Source organism: Arvicanthis niloticus, chromosome 1 (genome assembly GCF_011762505.2).
Source record: "Arvicanthis niloticus isolate mArvNil1 chromosome 1, mArvNil1.pat.X, whole genome shotgun sequence".
NCBI lineage: Eukaryota > Metazoa > Chordata > Mammalia > Rodentia > Muridae > Arvicanthis > Arvicanthis niloticus.
Genome location: NC_047658.1, coordinates 141,456,728 through 141,479,419, shown reverse-complemented (window position 1 = coordinate 141,479,419; position 22,692 = coordinate 141,456,728). Strand labels below are relative to the sequence as shown.

Genomic DNA, 22,692 nt, shown 5'->3' with positions numbered 1-22,692 from the left:
AGCTAGGGCCCTCCAGTCCAAAGACTGAAAATTCGTGCCTTCCCCCCCACCCCCACCCCCCGCAACCCCCAGTGGTCATATACTTGCCACATGAATTAAGACAAGCCTCCCTATAAAAGTGGCTTTGCATCATCTGAGCTAAGGTATCCAAGGGGCAGGATGAGCCCAAGATTCACATCATTTTCAGAGAGGAGGGAAAGATTTCCTGCCTTAGAGAAATCTTACATAAGCCATCTCTGAGACCTGATTCTCACAGGATTTTTATCTTGCTCTTGCCTGGTCTGTTCACTAAGGATTAGCTGTCCTACCCCCATCCCAGCCTGTCTGTTTTCTTTTTACAGATTCATTACACACTGAAAATCAGCAGGAAATTCGTAAATTCTCCCTTCCAGGGTTCACTCTAGTTCTAAGTTATGGGACCAGATCTCGCCCTCTCAGTGGTGGGTTAAGAAATGGCACTGGAGAAAGGCAGTTGTTTCGTTTTGTGGTAGTCAGCTAGCTACCAGTTTCTCACATTGGAAAACCCGTTGCCTCCAAGGGTGCACTCTGGCTAAACTTTGCCCACTCTCTGGACTGAGCTCCTTCCGTGGATCCTCGTATCTCAGTGCAGCCAGGAGAGCCAGACAGCAGGATGGTCTTCACTGTTGCAGCATCGGGGTCTGTACCTGACTGCTGTGAGCCTCTGTTTTTGTTAGCTACAAGGGTTGGTCACTCTCTGGCATTACGTCATTGCATAGTACTTCATTCTTATCTGCTACACACAGAGCTAACATGAGCTGGAGTGCTGGTGGAAGCTGGCTGCTCCTCCAACTCTTATCTGTTACAGACAGCTAATATGACCTAGCTGCTCCTCGCTGTAACATTCAACTTAGCCTTTTTCTAATTTCTTATTAACATGCTCTCTACATTCTGTCTTCCCTTCCTTGAGTACGGCTAGCCTGTATTATGGTTTGAATGTGAAATGCTGGATCACGTATTTGAACACCTAGATCCCAGTTGGTGGTGCTGTTTTGGGAAACTGTGTGGCCTGTTTATTGTAGGGATCACGGGGATTGCCCTGCTTCTCTTTACCTACCATCCTAGCCACATCAGGATGACAAATAAATTTTTAAAAAAAGCCAAAATAAATTCTTCCTCAGGTGAATTCTTGTGAACCATCCCTAATGAATGAAGGAGCCAATCACTGGGCGAGTAGGCCGGATGTCCGGTGTTGGAGAAGGGAAGAAAGTAGGCAGGAGAGAGATAGGGGCTTTTGCACAGGGATATCGAGAGGACAAGATGGAGCTACTAGTGTCTCCCGGTTTCAATGGTGGATCCACTAGGACTCGTCACCAGAGGATTTAGATTTAATATGGCTTACAAGATTAGGATTCTAGTTGTTGCACCTAGTGACTGAGTTACCATTGTTTCTCAGCTAAGTTTGTGTGGTGTTTTCCTTCATGCGGCAGCTGGACTGATTTCCAGAGAGAAAGGTGAGGGGGCAAAGTTTGGGTTTGCCTGATGTGCATGGCAAAAGGCCGTGGAAGTTTTAAAGCATGGGGCTGGCACAGTAGCGACCAGCCAGTGGGAGAGATTTGAGCTCTGAGTCAGAGAGTCTCTGTGAGATTAGAACAGGCCAGCCATTGCCTGCCAGTGCCTGGCCAACCAGCCTGCCAGGGCAGAGCGGAGCTGGGCTTAGCATGGGATGATGCCGATATTTAAAAATGTCCTGCAACAAATCTTTTATAATTCTTTCTCTGCCTATAATTCTTTCTGCCTGTCTTCAATTAATAGTTGCCACATACATGGGTTTTCCCGACAAAGAACAATCCCCAAAGCCAGAAGTCAGATGCCGCTGGCTCTGTCTTGACATCTGGAGGGAAAAAGGAAAATGGCTCTGGGAAAAGATAAGCACGGACAATTTAAAAATAAAAAGAAAGAAAGAAAGAAAGAAAGAAAGAAAGAAAGAAAGAAAGAAAGAAAGAAAGAAAGAAAGAAGAAAGAAAGAGAGAAACAACAACAAAAACAACACCATCTTCTAAGGAAGATGGTGGCCTTTAGCAAGAGACATATTTTGTAGTTTTCCTCTGAATTGAATCGGTCCCTCTCAGAGAAAGGAACAATGTTCATATGACTCAGAAGCCAACAAAACTTAACAAGGTTCAGGAGATTTGGGAGGCCTCTCTCCAAAGGTATATGAGCTCCCTAGTGGTGCTGAAAGAAAATTTTATGGGTCCCATGAAAAACTAATAAAATAGCAGGGCCCTGTGATTCCTTTTCCCTAACTTAAATAGTTAAAAATGCCTGTCAGCAGGTTTGGGCCCAGTTAATCAGCCACTAAAAAATGTAGAGTTATAAGACAAAAGACAAAGGCATGTTAAGCCTTCCAAGAAACTGGCTGGACATAAGGATAAAAAAGGTATGCAAGGACATCTTTTAATAGAGAATAGGGATGTGCCCCGGACTATGTCTAAATGAATAATGGGCCATCTGGTGTTCCTCCAAACCTTCCCCCCTCCAGGTCTTCTCAAGGTCCAAGAAACTGCAATTTAAGTTTAACTAGATACTATGCTAATTTAGATAAGCTTCCGCCTGCAGGAACTGCCCTCTGCCCCATAGATCGATACAGCCTGCTGATGTAAAACAGCCAATCGTGTGTACCCTTGCGAAGGTTTCCCCTTTCTCCCCCCACTCCATATCTATATAAACCCTAAAATTTAGAGCCTCAAGGTCGTCCCCTCTGTCTCTTACACAAGACACATGTCAGTGAGGCCTGGAGAGCTCAGCCACTAAACTACCTCATGTGTTTACAACAAGTTGGTCTCTCGTGAATCCTTGGGTGCGTGCCGTCCTGAGACTCGAGTGGGGTCCCTTGGGGTCCCCTTCTGGAGGGTCTTAAGTCTTTCAGTGCTTATGGCAAATGATGCATGTAGCCCCACAGAAGCAACTTTTGTTAGTTATTACCCATGCTGAGTTTGTGCCTTTGAGTCACCCATACTCTTTAATTGGTAGCCCCATAACATCAACAGCTCTCTAAGTAGGGTTTGAGTGGAATGATTTCTTTAGTTTGCTGATTGTGACTTATTTGGGATGAGTTTATGTCAGGGAAAATTACCACATAGATTGCCTTTACACTCCCCAAACAATGGGAAACTCTCAATAAAAGACCTTTTCCTTAAATGTAGGGGAAGGAAGAAGGCTTGGATGAGGACTAGGGGGACCTTGGGGCTCCTACAGATTTGATCTAACTCATTTAAATTTTGTACAGGTATCTTGATCTTGAGGGGAACTTAAGATCAGTTCTTTCATTAGGTCTTAGAATGTCAGCTGAGAGATATCACTTTAAAATGTACCTTTTTGGGGTGCCATCATTTTCCAAATACCTCTCAGGGAAACCCAATGATTGTTTAACCCATCCTCAAGACAATAAGATAAGCAGGCTCTTCCAGAATATTTGATAGTCCCTTATGGGAAGGGAAGAACAAATTTAAGAATAAGTATCTTTGAATTTTTATAAAAAATAAAACCTATATGGATGCAAGCACTCATATACATAAAATAAAGTGAATATATATTCACATATATACGTGGTGTGTGTGTGTGTCTGTGTGTGTGTGTGTGTGTGTGTGTGTGTGTGTGTGTGTGTGTGTTCATCCCCTGGAAAACTCGTACCTTCCTGAGTGACAGGATGAAGTACAAAGGCTTCAACCCTGCATTGCCTTTCCTCATAGGGAAAGATAACTAGGTTTCACTTACTTTTCTATGGTTTTATTTTCATATATGTGGAGAGTCATACATTCTTCTATGGCCTCCAGTTTCTATGTTTTTCCTAGTCCAGACTGATAAGTGCAGTAGTTAGTTACCCTGGGATTTAGCCCAGAAAGACTAAAAGTTCCCCCCAAGCCATTCTGTGAATGGAAGGAGTTTGGATAACAAAGGAGAGACTATACCCTGAGGGGAGAATGAAGAGCAAATGAAACTCCAAAGGACTGACAGGACTCCTAATCAGTGGGGGGAGAGATGCTCCTCAACATAGGTGGCATTGTGATGGAAAAGCACAGCTGCTCAAGCCAAGGCCTGAGTTTGATGCTAGGAGCTGGTAAGAAGCTTGATATGGTGCCACAAAACTGCAATCTCAGTGATCCTACAGCAAGATGGGAATCAGGGAAGACAGGCTTGATCTAAAGCATGGAAGGTTTTAATCCTGGCATCTACCTCTCAGCAGCAGAAATGAGAGACTCTGTCCTGTTAAGGTGGAAGGGAATAGCCAATAGAAAATTTTCTTCTGACTTCCACATGCATGCAATGGAATGCTCATATGTGTGCATGCACATTCATGTGTGTACCCATGTACACACACACACACATACAATACAGGCAACACATGGCTTTACTTTGCTTTCTTTTAATGCAAGACTCTGGAGGCTGAGGTAGGACTGCACATTCAAGGCTAGCCTGAGCTATATAACAAGTCTGTTTTGTGTGTGTGTGTGTGTGTGTGTGTGTGTGTGTGTAGTCCTGGCTTTCTTGGAACTTGCTTTGTAGGCCAGAGAGGCCTCAAACTTACAGAGATTCAACTGCTTCTGCCTCCTAAGTGCTGGGATTAAAGGTGTATACTACCATTGCCCAGGTAAGACCCTGAATATTTTTTAGGTTTATACTTGATTGAAAGTATAAACAAACCTTCGCACTATTACGACCCCATTCTCAGAAGTTCCTCCTTATATTTGTTGCTAGTCCTTAAAGATTCATGTCTCCTGAAATCTGTGCTTTATACATTAACTCTACACTAATGCTTGCAAGCAGTATTCAAACCCTCCCTTCTTAAGCTCACCTGAAAAAGTGATTGCTGGAAATACAATGCATAAACTACACAAAACATCAGATACTTTTATATACGCAGACTATCTTATCACTAATGTCTTCTTCAGATCCTGTTGGCCTCAACTCTGTGGAGCTATGTAAAAGAGATAATTGTCTCGAGCGAGCACTTATTCCCCTAGATTGCCAGTTGGTTCTGACAGGAGGTGCCCTTGGGGTAGACAATAATGCAACGAGCAGCCGTCAGACTGGTTTTCTAATGCTTTAATTCCACACTCGGGGTCACACACAATTGTTGTGGTTGAGGAGCGGACCTCCTCTTCCACTATCACACACAGACAAAAGAATGTAACTGCTGTGGCTAGTATTCCTAACAGAAGGATAGATAACATGTCATTACAAGACCTGACCAGCGCGTCTCAGGCTCGGGCTCCGACGTCTCTCGGGATCACCTCTTTGCATTCAGCGAGTCTTGCTCCGATGGCTCGGGTCAGTTCTCTGGGCCCACTGATGATCAGTTGGTGGTCTGTATCTCGTTCATTCACTCATCGGGCTGAGTGGAGTCCAGACTGGCGTGGAGTTCACAGGCAGGTCATTTTGGACCGATTTTCCTTCTCTGGTCAGGGTTCTTATACTCTATCCTACCCTTATCCATCCTTAACACTTTACTGCAAGTATCACACTTCTTAATCCATACGCAGGGCTCCTCTGCTGGTTATCTCTTCCCAGCCTTGGCTGGGCTGGTCTTATCTCTTAGCCTGGATGTCAGCTGCTTCTCCTAGCTGCTTCTCCTAGCTGCTTCTCCTAGCCTGGCTGTCAGTAGCCGCCTTCCATGTTCACTACAATAATAATCTTCCATCAAGACTGAGCCTCGGCTTGGAGAGGGGGTCCTGATGAAGGAATGTTTGGGAATATAGGAAGAATGGCTCAGAGTCAATTGTGGTTACAAGCTGATAACCCTGTCCTCTGCTCATGACAGCTCTGAGACCACGACTCCCACCATGCCTGAACTGAAATTCACTCTGTCCCAGGCTGACCTTGAACTCAGAAATCTGCCTGCCTTTGTATCTTTTCGAGAAGCTGGCTCAGCAGTGTGGTCGCCCTTTGTTCTTTGAGGTTTGTGAAGCCCCTCATACAATTCATGTTGCATCCTTATATTTTGCATAGTTGTGAAATCATATATATATATATATGTATATGTATATGTATATGTATATTTGAACTAATGTTTTCATAGTTATTTCCCATAGTCTTAAGGGCTGTCCTAAAGATTTACCATTTTGCTGAAGAACACCCTTGCCTCTCAAACCCAGGCTGCTTATAATTCATGGCATCTTACCCTTAACAGGGAGAGCATTCATCAAAGGAAAATCATAAAAATCTGCACATTATTGTACAAACAAGCCTCACACCCACAGCAATGAATAACACTCACGGAGATCCATGTTCTGTTGGCTGTGCTCTAAGGGCAGAGCCGTGTCACACTGTCCCTTCTATGGCCAGGAAGGACTTGGCATCCTCCAGAATAATCCTGTTTGAAACAGAAAGATGGACCCTCCCAGTTATCTTACAAGATCTTAGCTTCTTAATAAAGCTCTCATGACCCTCCCTTTCCCCCTTCCTTGACCACAATTACTCTAGCATTTCATCCACAGACTCAGCAGTAGTCAACAGTGACATGAATCTTCTGTGATTATACTAGTTATTTCCTATGCTTGTATTTAATAAATGGGTTTTTTTGGTTTATCATGGGTAAATCTGAAAGCACTGTCTGTTGGATTTCTCAGGAGTTGTGTGAATGACCCAGATAGGCCTATCCCTAGCATCATACTCCACCATTCATAAATATCAACCCTCATGGATGATGCTGATATGAATCAAACATGAAATTCATGTCATATAGAAATAGATAATTTACTCCTATCTTTACACACACACACACACACACACACACACACACACACACACACACACAGAAAAACCACTTGGCAGTGTTTATATGCATAAAACTTCCTTTCCTTCATGCCTGTTAATGTTACAGTCATTGATTTTGATGTTTTGAATTTGCTTTCTCATGCTGTGGTAAACACCAGGTCCAAAAGCAACTTGGGGAAAAAAATGTTTGTTTGACTTACATTTATTGATCACAAGTCATCACAGAGGAAATTCAGGGATGAAAATCAGGGCAGAGAGTCAAGGCAGGAAACTGGGTAGGAATCATGGAGAAATTCTGCTTGCTGGTTCATTCACTGGCACATGCACAGCTAGATTTCTTATATAGGCCAAGACCACCCACCTGCCTAGGGATAGAACCACTCATAGTTGGCTGAGTCACACTACAATAGCTACAAATCCAGGGGAAAAAAATGCCACACTATGCCTGCAAGTGTGATGCAAGCAGCTCTTTTCAGATGACCCAGGCTGTATCAAGCTGAGGATAAAAGATAACCAAGAAACTGTGCAAACACAGAAGTGCATCGTTATAATGGCTTCAGCAGACTATACCAAATTTGTTATTTTGGTCACTTTCTCTTTTTTTGTTTTGTTTTTGTGTTTTTTTATTTTTTGGTTTTTTTTTTTTTTTTTGTTTGGTTGGGTTTTTTGTTTTGTTTTTTGGGTTTTTTTTGTTTGTTTGTTTGTTTGTTTTTTGAGATAGGGTTTCTCGTGTAGTCCTGGCTGTCCTGGAACTCACGATGTAGACCAGGCTGGCCTTGAACTCAGAAATCCGCCTGCCTCTGCCTCCCAAGTGCTGGGATTAAAGGCGTGTGCCACCACTGCCTTATTTTAGTCACTTTCAGTGAATATTTTTAGCATACAAATGTTGAAAGAAGTTACTTATGTAATTTTCAGACTTTACTACCTAAGGGGGGTTTTCATTTTAATTCTCTAGTAAGCCAAAAGTCTTCTTGTTTCTTATGTCTTTCTAGTAATATGTGACCTCTTTTGCTTTCAAACTTTCTTCTTTGCTCATTTGTTTTACTCTGAAATTGTATGGTAATAAGCATTTCTTGTGACATAAAAAAGTACCTTCTTTGGCAAAGACTTTCTCGTCTAGGACACTGGCAGGCAAAGGGTGGAAGATATCTATTCCAAAGGCACAAAAATAAGGAAAACGTTTCTGCGATTCTACAGTTCACAGGAGTCCAGAACAGCAGGAATCAGTCCTGAGATTTAAGTGAGTAGGTATCCTAGGGATGGAAGGAATGGATCCTGCCTTCTAGACAGGATCATGAGAGACCAGAAAGAAGTTGCAGAAGAAAATGTGTTTAGCTACTTGACATTCCAGCAAACCGACTTGGAAAAAGAAACCAGGAAAGAGCACTGGAACACTAGGTTGTGAGTGTATTAACTTCAGAGAGGTGGACTGCGTTCAAAATGCAGGGTTCATTTCCCCAGAGAGCCTCAGGGCCTTCTCATAGTAAAGCAGGGCCTTTATCTCTTGCCCTTTCAGTTTGTAGACTAGCCCAAGAAGGCTGGTGCTCTCCACAAGATGGACATTCTGGTAAACACGTCTTTCAGCCACTTTCTCCAAAGCCGTGAGTAGTTTCCTCCAGGCAAAGGACTTCTCTTCTACTTTTAGACCTTTTAAGTAATGGGTGATTGCCTTGTCTTCTGACTTCTTATGAAACTGTTGGAAACGGCCATAGCGGAAGTGAATATCCTGCTTTATGTGAGCCACAAGGCTGTCGATGTTCAGTGCCTTCTGGAAATTTTCCTCTGCTTCTTCATACTGGTGAAGTTCTGCCTGCACTTCGGCCATGCAAACATAAGCCATCTCAAATGTGGGCCTCAGTTTCAAAGTCTCTTGAAATTCACAAATGGCCTGTTGTGCCAATTCCTGCACACTGCCCTGCCTTCCCGGCTGCCTGTTTCTGGATGTCTTCAGTTGGAACATTTTTTGCTTGTAGCAGAGCCCTTTTTGGTAATGTAGGTAGCCAGAGGAAGGTGATCCCTGCAAGGCCCTATGTAGAAGATGAAGGGCTTTGTCTATGCAACCTTTCCTACGGAAATATTTAGCTGCATAGCGAAAGACATAGCTTTGGCAAGATGTGCTGCTGAGGGCTTCTTCAATGTGTGTTTCTGCTTCGACGTATTCTCCTAAATCCTGAAGCTTTAGGGCAAGGAGAACTTTAATGTGTGGATCTTCTGGACTTAACCTGACAGCCTTCCGTAGAGGTTCTAGAGAAATATAGTTGTCATCTAAATCCAGGCGATAGGCTACGACTGCATAGCCAGTGTTGAACTCAGGGTTGTCAGGCTCCTCTTCCAGAGCCCTTGCAAAGCAGGCCAGGGCTCGTTTATAATTTTTTCCTCCACACTTCAGCAAGGCCCAGCCTTCCTCACAGTCCATCTCAGCACACTCTATCCTGTAGCGGAAGGGACTTGCAAATTCCTTGCAAACCTTCTCCACCTTGTCCAGGTAGATCTGGGCTTCATCCAAGCTGCCCCTGTGGTAATGCACCCAGGCACAGTTGCCCCAGGTCACCAGGCTTCTCTTGCCCAACTGCTCTCTCTGGATCAAGGCTTCAGCTTCTTTCAAGCTCTGCAGGGCTTCCTCCTGCTGGCCTTTCAGGTGCCTCACGTAGGCCAGGAGGTTGTGCATCCCCAATGGGTTTTTGATGTCAAGGAACTGGACCTGCTCTGAGATTCTCACTTCCAAATCAGGTATGTCAATGTCTTCAAAGAGCAGCCTCCATGTGAAGTGACATCTCAGCTGAAGCAGACTCTCCATGACCTGGTCAACATCAGCATTCTCTCTGTGAGAAAGAGGCAGAATGATTTGTTATTTGAGAAATGGCCAGAAAGGGATACCAAGCCAAACATATCTTGCAACATTCTTGCTCTTTTACCCCAAGTCTCAGGCTTACTGTTGCTTTAGTGTTCCTTAATTTTTTTTCCACATCAATACTTCTTTTATTATTAAAGACTTACTTTACTTATTTGAACTAACAGAGACTTCTTCCACATGCATGGATATGTACAATCCTAGATTATAAACTGATGATTTCAATCAAGGCTGGACATAGTTGGCCACAGGAATACACACACACACACACACACACACACACACACTCACTCCAGACCCTTTCTCTGAGGTTTGAAACTCTAAAAACGATTTCTTCCTTTCCTATTGTCTTTGAGGACTGTGTCCACTTGCATGCTCCCTGAGTTGACATACAAATAGGACCTGTCCATTGGCTAAACAATGAATGTTGAGAACACGTCACTGTAAAACCCGTTCCTTCCATCTAAGACAAACAAAAGGAGCTGGTGTGATGTTCTCAAGAAGTAGGCTGTCTCAGATTAAATGGACCTGCTCTCTTTCTTCTGACACTAGGGACATGACTCTTCTTGGTCCTTTTTTTTGGGGGGGGGGTGATTTAGGTGGGAGCCTTCTAGAGAATGACAAGCCTTAGCTCTCCTCCTCTATGGTTCGAAGGATTCCCTGCATTTTATAGATATCTATACAATCCAAAAGCCTTTCCTTGCCTCCCTACAGTACAGTTCGAGAGCTTTCCAGGTGTATATCACTGCACACCTCAGTGTCACACTGTACCTATCTGTGAAATGGGAATAACTTTAGTATTTTCCATTCCTGGTCTTTGGGATATTAGTGAGTCTATAAATATGCAATACATGGAACATATTAAGACCCTAATAGAGTTTCCTATTTTCCTATTAGTGTTGAGGACAAGGTGTGGTATTTACTCATGTTTTGGGTAGGTACCCAAAATTAAGCAGCTTTGAACCATGTCCAGGGCTAAAAGGCTCTTGGTTTTGTTGGTGGTTATCTCTGCCAGAGGCCATGTATGCCATACTGAATAAACCAGTTACCTTTGGTTTTGATCTGGTCAGATGGCAAGAATAGTAGCAGAGAGGCGTGACACCCTGTTAAGTCTTTCCCATAAAGAAGACCTGAGCTTGGAGTCCTTAATGGTAGACCAATAGAAAATGACAGCCACCTAGACACCTCCTGAATCAGCCAGTTGGACTGAGTAGCTCCTGCATCCCCCATTCATTCATCCAATATATGTTATAAACTATGTGCTTGGGACCATTGATAGGGCACATTTCCTGGTCCCAATTTTATTGTAGGAGGCTTGTCCCCCCCCCCTTTGTTAAGTTCCCACTTACAACCCCACAGGGAGTCTTCTTTATGAAAACTCCCTGCTGTGGTTTATGGATATCAGTTTTGAATACTGGAAGACCAGAATGTAGCATCATTGACTCAAAGAAAGCTTTGTGTGACTGACCAAAATTCTATGAAGACTCCAAGGCACTCCAGAAAAGGGGCATACATGTTGCAGGGGTTGGAGGTACAAAATACACAAGAGTCAAAATACTACATGTATGGCTGAACCCTTTTGCCTAGGCTGCTATAGGAGAATACCATGGACTCAGTGGCTGACACAACAGAACTTTGTTTTATTAAAACTCAGCAAGTTATAAATCTCAGATCAAATTGCTTACCTATGTAATGCCTCATCTAGCAAGTGTTTCTTCTTGACTTGAAGAGAATCACATCCCTGCTCCACCCTTCTGCAGTCTGTCCTGTCTATGCCATGAACTGAGAACCCTGGAATTGCTTCCTGTTCTTGTAGGAAAGCTTCTCAATCCTGTAGCAGATGCCCTGCCCTCATGTCTTCAGCTAACTTTAATCTATGTCTATACATTTTTACCTTTTGTTTATGTATAAGTACTATTCTTGCAGTTGATTTGGAAGGGTACACAGTTTAAGCATTAGTATAGCCAAACGATTTTGACTCAGTGACGTTATTTCTAAGGTGTAGATCTGATGAAAGCAGTTTATTTTAGGGATGTTTTAAGTTGCTCATATAAATGATTAAAACAAAGTAGGAAGAAAATATTAAGAGAGTTTAGTCATAGTTTAAGATGGAGAATTAACTCACAACAAAATATGGCAAGCAAGCTTTAAATATTTGCATCTGTCTAGGAGGTCAGGGTTGAAAGAGCTTACTGAGTTAAAGCAGCTACAGTCAGGTCCTGAGAGAGAGAGATTGCCCACAGTGTTAGTGCCTTGATGTCACACTAAGGGAGCCATTTAAACCAAGACTGAGCCACAAATTGAGTTCCCCACTTTTCTCCCTAGGTCTTTTCATATAGTTGTAGTCTGTGTACTGTTTGTTGTATGTTTGACTGGTCTATCCCAGTGACATGTCTAATTGTGTACAGAGCCTTAAATGCTTTGGAGGCAGTTTATTATCTTGGTTTCAGTCCCAGCAAAAGTTCAGTCTCATTAAAGGCAAGAGATATTTTCAGAAAACAAGATATAACCATCTGTCAAGGCATTCTAGCCAGTACCTGACAAAGGGAGGTGGAAAAAGGAAAATGAGAAGGTGACACATTCTCAGCTAAAGTGGGGACTGAGGGTCTGTAGGCAGCTACTTTGTAATGAGGACTTTTGTGTTAGAGAAGTACATATCTTATTAAGGTGATACATGGAAAGAGGTTCCTTCCATTTTGGAAATCTTATCATCTTTGGAATAGTTTTTAATGCCATTTCTCCAGGAAAGACCAAATCTTTTGAAAACCTCGCCAATAAGAGTGCTCAAGTGTGAGCCAAACAAGATTGACAACAGACTTAACTATATACAGAGAACAATGAGCAACTAAGTAAAGCCTGGAGAGGAGGTCTTCCCCAGGGACCAGGGACCAGCCATTGTTTGTCCAACACCAAATACTGATTCCTGATAACATATGCACAATTAACATTATAAGGACTTAACAGGTTATGCTTAGAAATTTATGTATATATATATGTGTGTGTGTGTGTGTGTGTGGTGCTTATACCAAAGCATGAATATGGAGGTCAGAGGACAGTAGAGCATTAGGCACTGGTCTTCAGCTCATTCTTTTGAGGTTGAAAGCCAAGTGCTTTCTACCTCCTCTCAGTAGTAACACTAGGATTCAACCCTGGTCCTTATAGTTTTTTTGGTGAGCCCTTTACCCACAGAGCCATCTGCCCAGTACCATTTTAAATCTTCAAGGGAAGCAGTTGTGAGGCTCCCCTGCCCCCTTGACATGGTATTTCAGAGCTTAAGGAATATGGTGGGAGATTGGAGACCACAGAAAGAGCATCAGTGGCCATGAATGCTGGCAGTTTGCAGAAAAACACTATCAGCCATTCCTTCCCTAGGCTTCAAGTAATGAAAGAAAGATGCCTAAAATGTCCTTGATGTGCCAACCTGGAGAAGAGACAGGGCATCTTGTTCTTCATATGGAAATGTTCCTGAGTGTGGAGAGGTCTTGGTGCCACTTTCTGGGAATTTGGCAGGAATTTGACATTGGGCTAGGACAACGAAGTAGGCTTAAGATAAATACAGCTGAGGAATGTGTCTTTGTATCCTGAGGGGTCTTGTTAAGACCCTGAATACAGTAATCATGGGACCTTTGTTTATACTTTGTTTGTTCGTTAACTCTGTTTATGCTTTGTTTGGTCCTTGGCTACTTTGTTTATGCCTTAGGACTGACCATATTCTTTGCATTTACCTAGAATGCTATAAAAGCAGACTGGAGAAAAATAAACCCACTTCAGCTTTAGAACTGGCTGGAGTCAAGTTATAGTGTTGTCTAATTGTCTTTTCTTTCTTTAATACTCACTGCCTCCCTTGAGACCCTGTTGACTGACTGAGATGGCTCAGTCACCTGAGCCTGTAGCCCAGTGCTCCTTGGGCTTACGTCCCTCAGTTCAGTAGTCCATTCCCATTTCCAGAGTGTTTTTTTCTTTTCTAAGGAATTGTCTCTTTCTCTTTCTCATCATTTGGCTCTGGTCCAATTCATTGATGCTGGACAAAAATACTTAGGCATTTCAACAGTGCCCATGAGAGAGTTTGGCAGTTATTCCTGGACTCTGGGCTTGACCTGTAGCATTTGGTAAGCCAGGAGAGATAGAGACAAAAGAGTAAAAAGTTTCTGGTCTTTCTCTCTCTGTCTGACTATCTGCCTATCTGTCCCTGAGTTTGCTCGATCTCTCTCTCTCTCTCTCTCTGTCTCTCTCTCTCTTTCTCTCTCTCCTCTCTGACTCTCTTCTGTTAGGAACACACATGTCTTTGCCTCCATAGATAAGCACTAAGAACATCACACATGTTAAACATGAAGAATTGTCTCTTCAATCATATATATATATGTATATATATATATATATATTACTCAATATATATCTATCTCTATCTATCTCTGTCTCTGTCTCTGTCTCTGTCTCTATCATCTATATCTTGTTTTTCCACTCAGAAGACTGGTAATGGAGATCACTAATAACCTAGTATTTTGTGTTCTCTGTAGAGTTAAAACACATTAAGCTCATATAGCAGGACCAGAGATGGCTAATAGTGTAGGTAACCTTTGTTAGTGGTAATAGTACCAATGACCTCTGTACTATCTGTATGACTGACACCACACCAGATCCTTCCCTAGGCCCCTAAGATAATACATGAAGCGTATCTCTAGAACTAATCTTCTTGAAAGAAGTCACATGTACTTTGAGTTGATTATATCTCATGATACCTCCATGTGCACAGGGGATTGCATTACACCAGGAAACATTCCTCCATATTGCAGTGTGTTGAAATATATTGACAACAAACAGTGGCAGGTTAGACTCCAGAAGTCTGAACCAACACTGGCTAAATTATATTCAACCAGATTTCTTTCTTGTTTCATAGAGACTATTGCTCTGTTGGCCATGACATTCTCAGAGACTCCAACATCTGTCTTTCTCCATTTTTCTCTATCTCTGTCTATCTCTGTCTCTGTGTCTGTCTCTCTCTGTCTCTCTCTGTCTCCCTGTCTCTCTGTCTCTTTCTTAAATAACCAAATTCATGGCTACTCCTTCTTTTTCAGAGCACTTTAAAATGATGGACAGTGTTCTGTAGGAAGATTAATCCTGGCAAAGGGGCATCAGATTCAATCTGGCTTTTCTTTGCTTTCCCTGGCTGCAGCATCCCATGGTTGGAATTAGAGATTGTACCTGCACCTTCTGGGAAATAAAGACGTTGTCAGGACAGCTAAGAGCACTCTGAAAACTGGACAGTAGTAGCCCGGAAAGATCTGCCTTGACTGGGGGGCTCACAAGGATCCTTCTGGAGAACTGTGTCTTGAGTTGGAGGTACATGTACTTGTGCATAAGCACCTCCTCTACCTCACCAAACTTCTTGGCATGCTTTTACACCCCCCCCCATGGAGCCCTTCCTGCTACTGTCACACAGTAGTTCTTGTTTCTGAAATGACAGCGAGGGGGGCTCTGAGATGAGGACTCTGAACATTCCACTCCTTGTTTGCCCCCATTCAGGGCTTCCTAGCCAGGCTCCTTCTGCAGGAATTGACTTCAAAGGGCAATGAGGGTGGGGAGGCCCCAGGCTCAGGGGATCAGAGGTGACCTGATTTTCCAGATCGCAGAGGTAGGTAGGAGGGCCTTTTTTTCTTGTTAGTTATATGCTTTATTCCTCTGTTCAGTTGCAAAAAGCAGATGCTCATACCTGGCCTCCATACTCAGCCTCAGGGTGCAATACAGCACCCTATGCACTGTCTGTTAAATCTGGAACTACTGGTTGGTGGTCCAGTATCTCATTACCTTCCTGGTGATGTGCGGTGTCCTTGTCTCAGGGATAGAACTTTTATCCACCATACCCTAAGCCTCAGTTGTCTACCTACCAAGTCTCTGGGTCTCAACTTGCTCTGCCTTACCAAACTTCCTGGCATGGTTTTATGTCCCACATATATGTGTATATAAATATTATATATAATACATATCCATATATATTTAGTCTCTTGGAGAACAGCTTTTAATACCTCTTGTCAGAGAGAATAGAATTTACACATTTTTGTTTCTTAATCTTGGGAGAGAGAGAGAGAGAAAAAAAAAATGTGTCCTGGCTATTAGGTAAGCCAGCCAGGGATGGGCAAGAATGCATCTGGAACAGAAAACTTGAACAGCATTTCAAGAGGTCCTTTGTGGGGTAGGCTGGTGCATCCTAAGGACGATGGAGGCTTCAGAAGGAGCACAGATTAACCTGCTGCTCATTTTCAGGGCACCAAGTGGGTACTGGTAGTGCCTTGTTCCATTCCAGAAGGCCTGTTTGGTAATCTGTCTGTGAGGTGAGCATCCTCACGTCTCCCCCAGGTACCTCCTACTATGTGCTGTGAGACAGCCTTAAAAATCAAAACAAGCCTTCAGCCACACATCCAGCACCAGGCACCCAGCTTAATGGGAGCATTAAGGCAAATCCCTGAACCCTCAGGACAATTAGCATCCTTGTTCCTCTTCCTCAGCAGCAGTAGAAAGAGAAGCTAGAGGCACAGCCAGAACCAGCCACAAGCAGATGTCTGTGTCCTGGGTTCCCTCAGAGCGAAGAAGAGTAGGGAAATCCTTACCCCATGGTTGTTGTGAAGGTGGTAGCTGTTCTCTGGGTTTTCAGCAGATCGGGACTCCTCAGAAACCTCTCATTGACTCTGCTCTCCTGCAGACTCTCTCGGACCCACTGGAAGCTCAGTTCTTTTAAGGGCTGTGAAAGCTCTGTGCCTTGGGGGTGTGTTCTTTGCAGGGGGTGTGTTCTTTGCAGTCTGCCCAGAAAACTGAAACTGAAACTGGAAAGTGAAACTAAAGCCTGCAGTTCATCCTTTAGGATAGCAGGGGCCACCCTGGGATTTGCTGTCCTTCTCTCTTCACCGAAATCAATGGGGGAGAGAAGGCTCTGAAACTGATTGACATGTCAGATCCAGACCGCTGGGGGGGGGGGGGGGAGAGAGAGAGAGATTGAGAGAGAGAGAGAGAGATATCCCTGGCACCCAGAGATTCTGTTAGCTAGGGGCTGATGGAGGTGATACAGATATAACGGAAGTCAGACTGGCATCTTCAGAAGCAGTGTTGTTTATTCCAAGCATTTGAAGGTCTGCAGTCCCTCCTTGGAAGTGAGACTTGCCTATGTGGCACTAGGGGGGAATTGATAGGGTCACAAAGGTGAAGTTTAGGGCTGGAAGAGTGAGGGCTCCTGCAGTGTGGAAGATAACAGCTGGTCTTGTGTGTGCGTGTGCGTGTGCGTGTGTGTGTTCTTAGCATCTTTCACAGGTGTCATCACTCATGTGCACTGTCTAGTGTACAGCTTCCCAGTCTACCTGAAGCATTAGGAATTAGGAATTAAGCCTTCCTAAACTAGGACAGTTTCTCAGAGCCTAGAGCTGTTGAGCTGTGCTTTGTGCTAACGTCTCCTGAGGTGACAGTAAAGGGTTCTTTCCACCAACCATAGCCATGTAAACAAGAACCAGACATGGAATCCCTAAAGGGTGATGGTTATTCAGAGCCTTTAAAAAGGCTTATAGCAGGCTGGAGAGATGGCTCAGTGGTTAAGAGCACTGACTGTTCTTCCAGAGGTCCTGTGTTTAATTCCCAGCAGCCACATGATGGCTCATAACCATCTGTAATGGGATCCAATGCCCTCTTCTGATGTGTCTGAAGACAACTACAGTATGTTCATACACATAAAATAAATACATTTTTTTTAGACTGCTAATAACAATCTAGAGAACTACAGACAGTGGAGCTCACATTGTTTCAGGTAGAGGTCAAATAATTTAGTCTGTCGTCTTGGTTAACCTGTAATCTCAGCTTTTATTGGTGTCTAGTTCCTTAGTCTGGCCTTTGATATCTGGGTCTTCCTTTGATAGCTGGGTCCTTCCCACCTCCAAATATTAAAAACATTGAAAGGAATTAAACATCTACTTCTATCTCCTTGATATAATGCTAACCTCTCCTGAGAGTTCTCCTTGACCAGGCAGTTACAGCTCCAACCCCCAGTCAGCTGACACCAACACGGGAGATGGCCCTCTGGCCACTTTCTCCAGTAAAGTTTAATTCTGGAGAACCTAGAGGCATGTGTCAGTGAGGTGGCTAGGCATATGTTAGAGAGTTGAAGTGCTTGCTATCAAGCCCGACTCCTGGATTCAGTCCCCCAGAATCCATGCTGGCGGGAAAGAACTAAATCTAGAGTGTTATTCTATGACTTCACGCAAACACCACGACGCACAGGCATCGCCCCCAAAGACACGCTAACAAACCCACAGTTGCACACATGCACACTCTCACATGCATACACCTGTTACACACTTCACTGAAAGATAGTATTAGTACATTTTAAAAGAGATGGGGTTGAAAAGATTGTGTTAATAAGGCTCTTAACTCAAAATTGCCTTTTTCTCTTTTCTTTTTTGTTTTTTTTCTAATTAATTAATTAATTAATTAAGTTACTTTACATTCTGACTGCTGTTGCCTCCAGTCTCTCCTCTCAGTCCCACCATTACATATCCCCCATGGCCATTCCTTCTTCCCTGTCTCCTCTGAGAAAGAAAACCACCCATACCCAACTTTGATGGGTACCAACCTGCCATAGCACATCAAGTTGCAGCAGGACTAGGAGCATTCTCTCCCACTGAGGCCAGACAAGGCAGCCCAGCTATGGGAAAGAGATTGAAAGCGAGGCAACAAAGTCAGAGTCAGCCCTTGCTCCAATTGTTAGGAGACCTACATGGACACCATGCTACACATCTACAAATATGTAGGAGGCCTAGGTCAAGCCCATGCATGCTCATTGGTTGGTGGTTCAGTCTCAGTGAGCCCCCATTGGTCCAGGTTAGTTGACCCTGTAGGTCTTCTTGCAGTATCCTTGATCCCTCCAGTTTGCTCAACTCTTCCCTCACTCTTCCACAGGACTCCCGAGCTCCACCTGATGTTTGGCTGTGGGTCTCTGCGTCGGTTTCTCTCAGCTGCTGTATGAAGTCTCTCAGGAGACAGTTCTGCTAGGCTCCTGTCTACAAACATAACAGAGTATCATTAATAGTGTTGGGGATTGGCTCTCTCCCATGAGATGGGTCTCAAATTGGGCCAGACATTGGTTGACCGGTCCCTTAATCTCTGCTCCATCTTTTTTCCTGCACATCTTGTAGGCAGGACACATTTTTTTCCTTGTTTAGCTAATACTTTAAAATTATTGGTTATTTTATTTATTTACATTTCAAATGTTATCCCCCTTCCTGATTTCCCCTCACTGCCCTAGCATTCCTCTATGCTGGGGCATCTAGCCTCCACAGGACCAAGACTGACCCCCACTGATGCCAGATAAGGCCATCCTCTGCTATATATGCAGCTGGATGCCACGTATGGAGCCATGGGTCCCTCCAAGGAGGTGGGAAAGTGGGGGCAGGATCAGATGTGGGAGGAGGTGGGGGAGATGTACAGAGGGTCAGGAAATTGAATAGAGGTGTGTAGCAATGGGGGTTATGGGTGGAGCTGGGGGTAGCTACCAGAAACTCCCAGATGCCAGGAAAGCTCAAATACCCAAATAAGGGAGAGAGAACCTGTAGAGACCATATCCCGAGGTTAGGCATTGCCCCTAGTTGATAGATGGAGTCACCCAACCATATCAAACATATTCATCCAGAATTGCTCCTGTCTAAAGGAAATACAGGGACAAAAAGTGGAGCAGAGATTGAAGGAAAGGCCATTCAGGGACTGTCCCACCTGGGGATTCATCCCATATGCAGCCACCAAACCCAGACACTAATGTGGATGCCAAGAAGTGCTTCCTGACATGAGCCTGATATAGCTGACTCCTGAGTGGCTCTGCCAGAGCCTTACCAATACAGATAAGGATGCTTGCAGCCAACCATTGGACTGAGCATGAAGACCCCAATAAAGGAGTTAGGGAAAGGACTGAAGGAGCTGAAGAGGTTTGCAACCCCATAGGAAGAACAACAATATCAACCACCCAGACCCCACCCAGCGCTCCCAGGGACTAAACCAACAACTAAAGAGTACACATGGACGCAGGACACAATTGGGTTGAGGGATTTGTAGGTTTTTTTTAGTGTCCCTCTTTCTCTACTTGGAAGTTCCTCCTTGCTCCAGGAGGTGGCAACATCAGTCCCTATATCCCCTGATGCTAAGAGTGTTAACTAGGGTCACTCCCATAGACTCCTGGGGTCTCTCTTTTCCCAAGTCTCAGGCTCTTCCTAGAGATGCCCTGCCACCAAGGATTTCCCTTCTATATCCCAGCCATCTAGCTCTGTCTCCCACACCTGATCCTCAGCTCAGTTCCTCTCCCCATGCCCTCTCCCAACCAGTTCACTTCTTCTATCCACCTCCTATGTCTATTTTATTTTCCCTTCTGAGTGAGATTTAAGCATCTTTCCTTGGGCTCTCCTTGTAATTAGTTTCCTTGGGTCTATGGATTATAGCATAGTTATGTTTTACTTATATGTATGGCTAATATTCACTCATAAGTGAGCTCATACCATTCATATGTTTCTAGGTCTGGGTTACCTCACCCAGAATGATATTTTCGATTACCATCTATTTGCCTGAAAACTGCATGATCTCTTTGCTTTAATAGCTGAGTATACTGTGCATTGTGAAAATGCACCACGTTTTTGGTATCCATTCTTCAGTTGAGGCATATCCAGGTTGTTTCCAATTTTGAGCTATTACAAATAAAGCTGCCGTGAGCATAGTTGAGCAAGTATCCTTGTGGTATTTTGGACCACCTTTTGGGTATACGACCAGAAGTGGTATAGCTGGGTCTTGATGTAGATCCATCCCTAATTATCTGAAAAAATTGCCAAAATTATTTCCAACTTGGTTGTACAAGTTCACACTTTCACCAGTAACGGGGGAATGTTTACCTTGCTCCACATCCTAGCCAGCATGAGCTGTCATTTGATTTTTTTTATCTTAGCCATTCTGATGTGTATATGATGGAATCTGAGTCCTTTTGATCTACATTTCCCTGATGACTAAGGACTTTAAACAATTTTTTAAGTGCCTTTTAGTCATTAGCAATTCCTCTGTTGAGAATTCTCTACTTAGCTCTGTATCCCATTTTTAGATTGGGTTACTTGGTTTGTTGGTATCTAATTTCTTGAGTTCTTTATATATTTTAAATATTAGTCTTTTGTTGGTACATGATTGATTTGATAGTTTCTACATGTTCAGCTCAGGGAGTGGCATTATTAGATGGTACAGCCCTGTTGGAGTAGGTGTAGCCTTGTTGGAATAGGTGTGTCACTGTGGGCATGGGCTTTAAGACCCTAATCCTTGCTGCCTGGAAAACAGTATTCTGCTAGCAGTCTTCAGATGAAGATGTAGAACTCTTAGCTATGCCTGTACCATGCCTGCCTAGATACTGCCATATTCCTACCTTGATGATAATGTACTGAACCTCTGAACCTGTAAGTCAGTCCTAATTAAATATTTTTCTTTATAAGACTTGCCTTGGTCATGGTGTCTGCTCACAGTAAAACCCTAAGACAGAAGTTGGTACCAGGAGTGGGGTATTGCTGTGAAAGGCCTGACCATGCTTTTGTTTCGAAGAAGGTAGATGTTGGGACTTTGGATTTGGAAAGCAGAGGAATGCTTTAAATCGGGCTTGCTGGGCTATCCTAGTAGAATATGGAAGACTTTGTTACTGAGAGTGATTTGAATTGTGCAGACCTGGCCCAAGAAGCTTCAATGGAGAATCTCAATATATGGCTTAGAGATGGTTTTTGTGGTATTTTGGTGAAGAATGTAACTACTTTTTGGCCTTGTCTGAAGAGTCTGCCTAAGGCTAAGGTGAAGAGACTCAGATTAATTGCATTGACAAAAAAAAAGTCTCAGAAATGCCCATCATAGACTTTGTTCTCTTTCTGGGTCCAGCCTCAACACAAGATCAGAGTTCTTAACTGGAACCAGTGCTCGCTCTCTCTCTCTCTCTCTCTCTCTCTCTCTCTCTCTCTCTCTCTCTCTCAGCTTGAGGGTGCACACACTCTGCATTCTCCTGCTCACTCTGCTTTTCTCCTGTGCACTTTTCTTTTCTTGAACTTCCACACTCCTACACACCTTTGTGCATTTCCCTTTCACTCACTCACACACACTCTTCACATATACCTCACACATACCACATGCACTCTACTTTCACTCACACACATACTCCATACACACCTCACATTCTCTCTTCACTCACTCTTCACATCCTCTCTCTCTCTCTCTTACACACACAGACACACACACACACTTTTCCTCACAATCTCTCACATTCTCCCTCATTCTACACTCACCTCATACATACTTCATGCACACCTCTCTCTCTCTCCTTGTTCTCTACTTGCTCATCACATGCTCTCCTCTGGATCTTCATATGCTCTCTACAAGCTCTCTCGCCTTTTTCTTGCCCCAGTCTTTTATTGATACTCCAAAAGCAGGTAGGAAAAGAGACATTGGATAATCATTGCCAAATCAAATTCAAAAGAACAACCATACCCCACAAAGAATCAAGAATTATAATTGTTTACCAAAGTTTCAAGCTTTTCGTACTTCCAGGCCTGTAGCCAAAATAATAATTGCAAACTTATCATTATTTAAACTTTAACTTTTGACTTATTATACTTCAGAGCTCAGAACTCCAAGTTCAGCTACTTGCATTTTCTTGTGAAGCTCTAATGATAAATGACATAGACAAAGCTACCAGACATTGGCCAGAAAGAGTCAAGTTAACCCTTAACTCAGAAGTTCTACTAGCTTTCTGCTTCTATACATTGCACACAGTGACTCTCCTAAGAGTCCCAGTGTTTTCACTTAGTTTTACTAATATATAATTTTTTGTATTCTATACTTATTTATCCAGGAACCACTCTCAAATGTTGTGCAAAACTTATTTCATAACTTCAATAGTTTTTTTTCTTTCTCAGAGTCCCAATGTTGACTCTACAAACATTCTTTGCAAGACAAGCATTAACCTGGAACTACCATTGTGCAGTTACTGTATTGTTTCCAAGATGAGAACACTCAACACGCACCTGGACCATTAGGACTGTGCTGTGCTGTGCTCTATGCTTTAATTTTTACTT

The 22,692-nt window shown here is 43.4% G+C and overlaps 2 protein-coding genes across 2 annotated transcripts in view; one reads left to right on the top strand and one right to left on the bottom strand.

Annotated features, from left to right (window-relative positions):
- LOC117705360 (antiviral innate immune response effector IFIT1-like) overlaps positions 1 to 22,692 on the top strand; it is a 90,244-nt gene that overhangs the window by 4,966 nt on the left and 62,586 nt on the right.
- Positions 7,459 to 16,344, bottom strand: LOC117705368 (antiviral innate immune response effector IFIT1). Its single transcript, XM_034497968.2, has 2 exons — positions 16,192 to 16,344; positions 7,459 to 9,557 (listed from the first exon to the last, which is right to left on the bottom strand). Exons 1-2 carry the CDS (start codon positions 16,194 to 16,196, stop codon positions 8,171 to 8,173), a joined length of 1,392 nt encoding a protein of 463 aa, XP_034353859.1. The 5' UTR covers positions 16,197 to 16,344; the 3' UTR covers positions 7,459 to 8,170.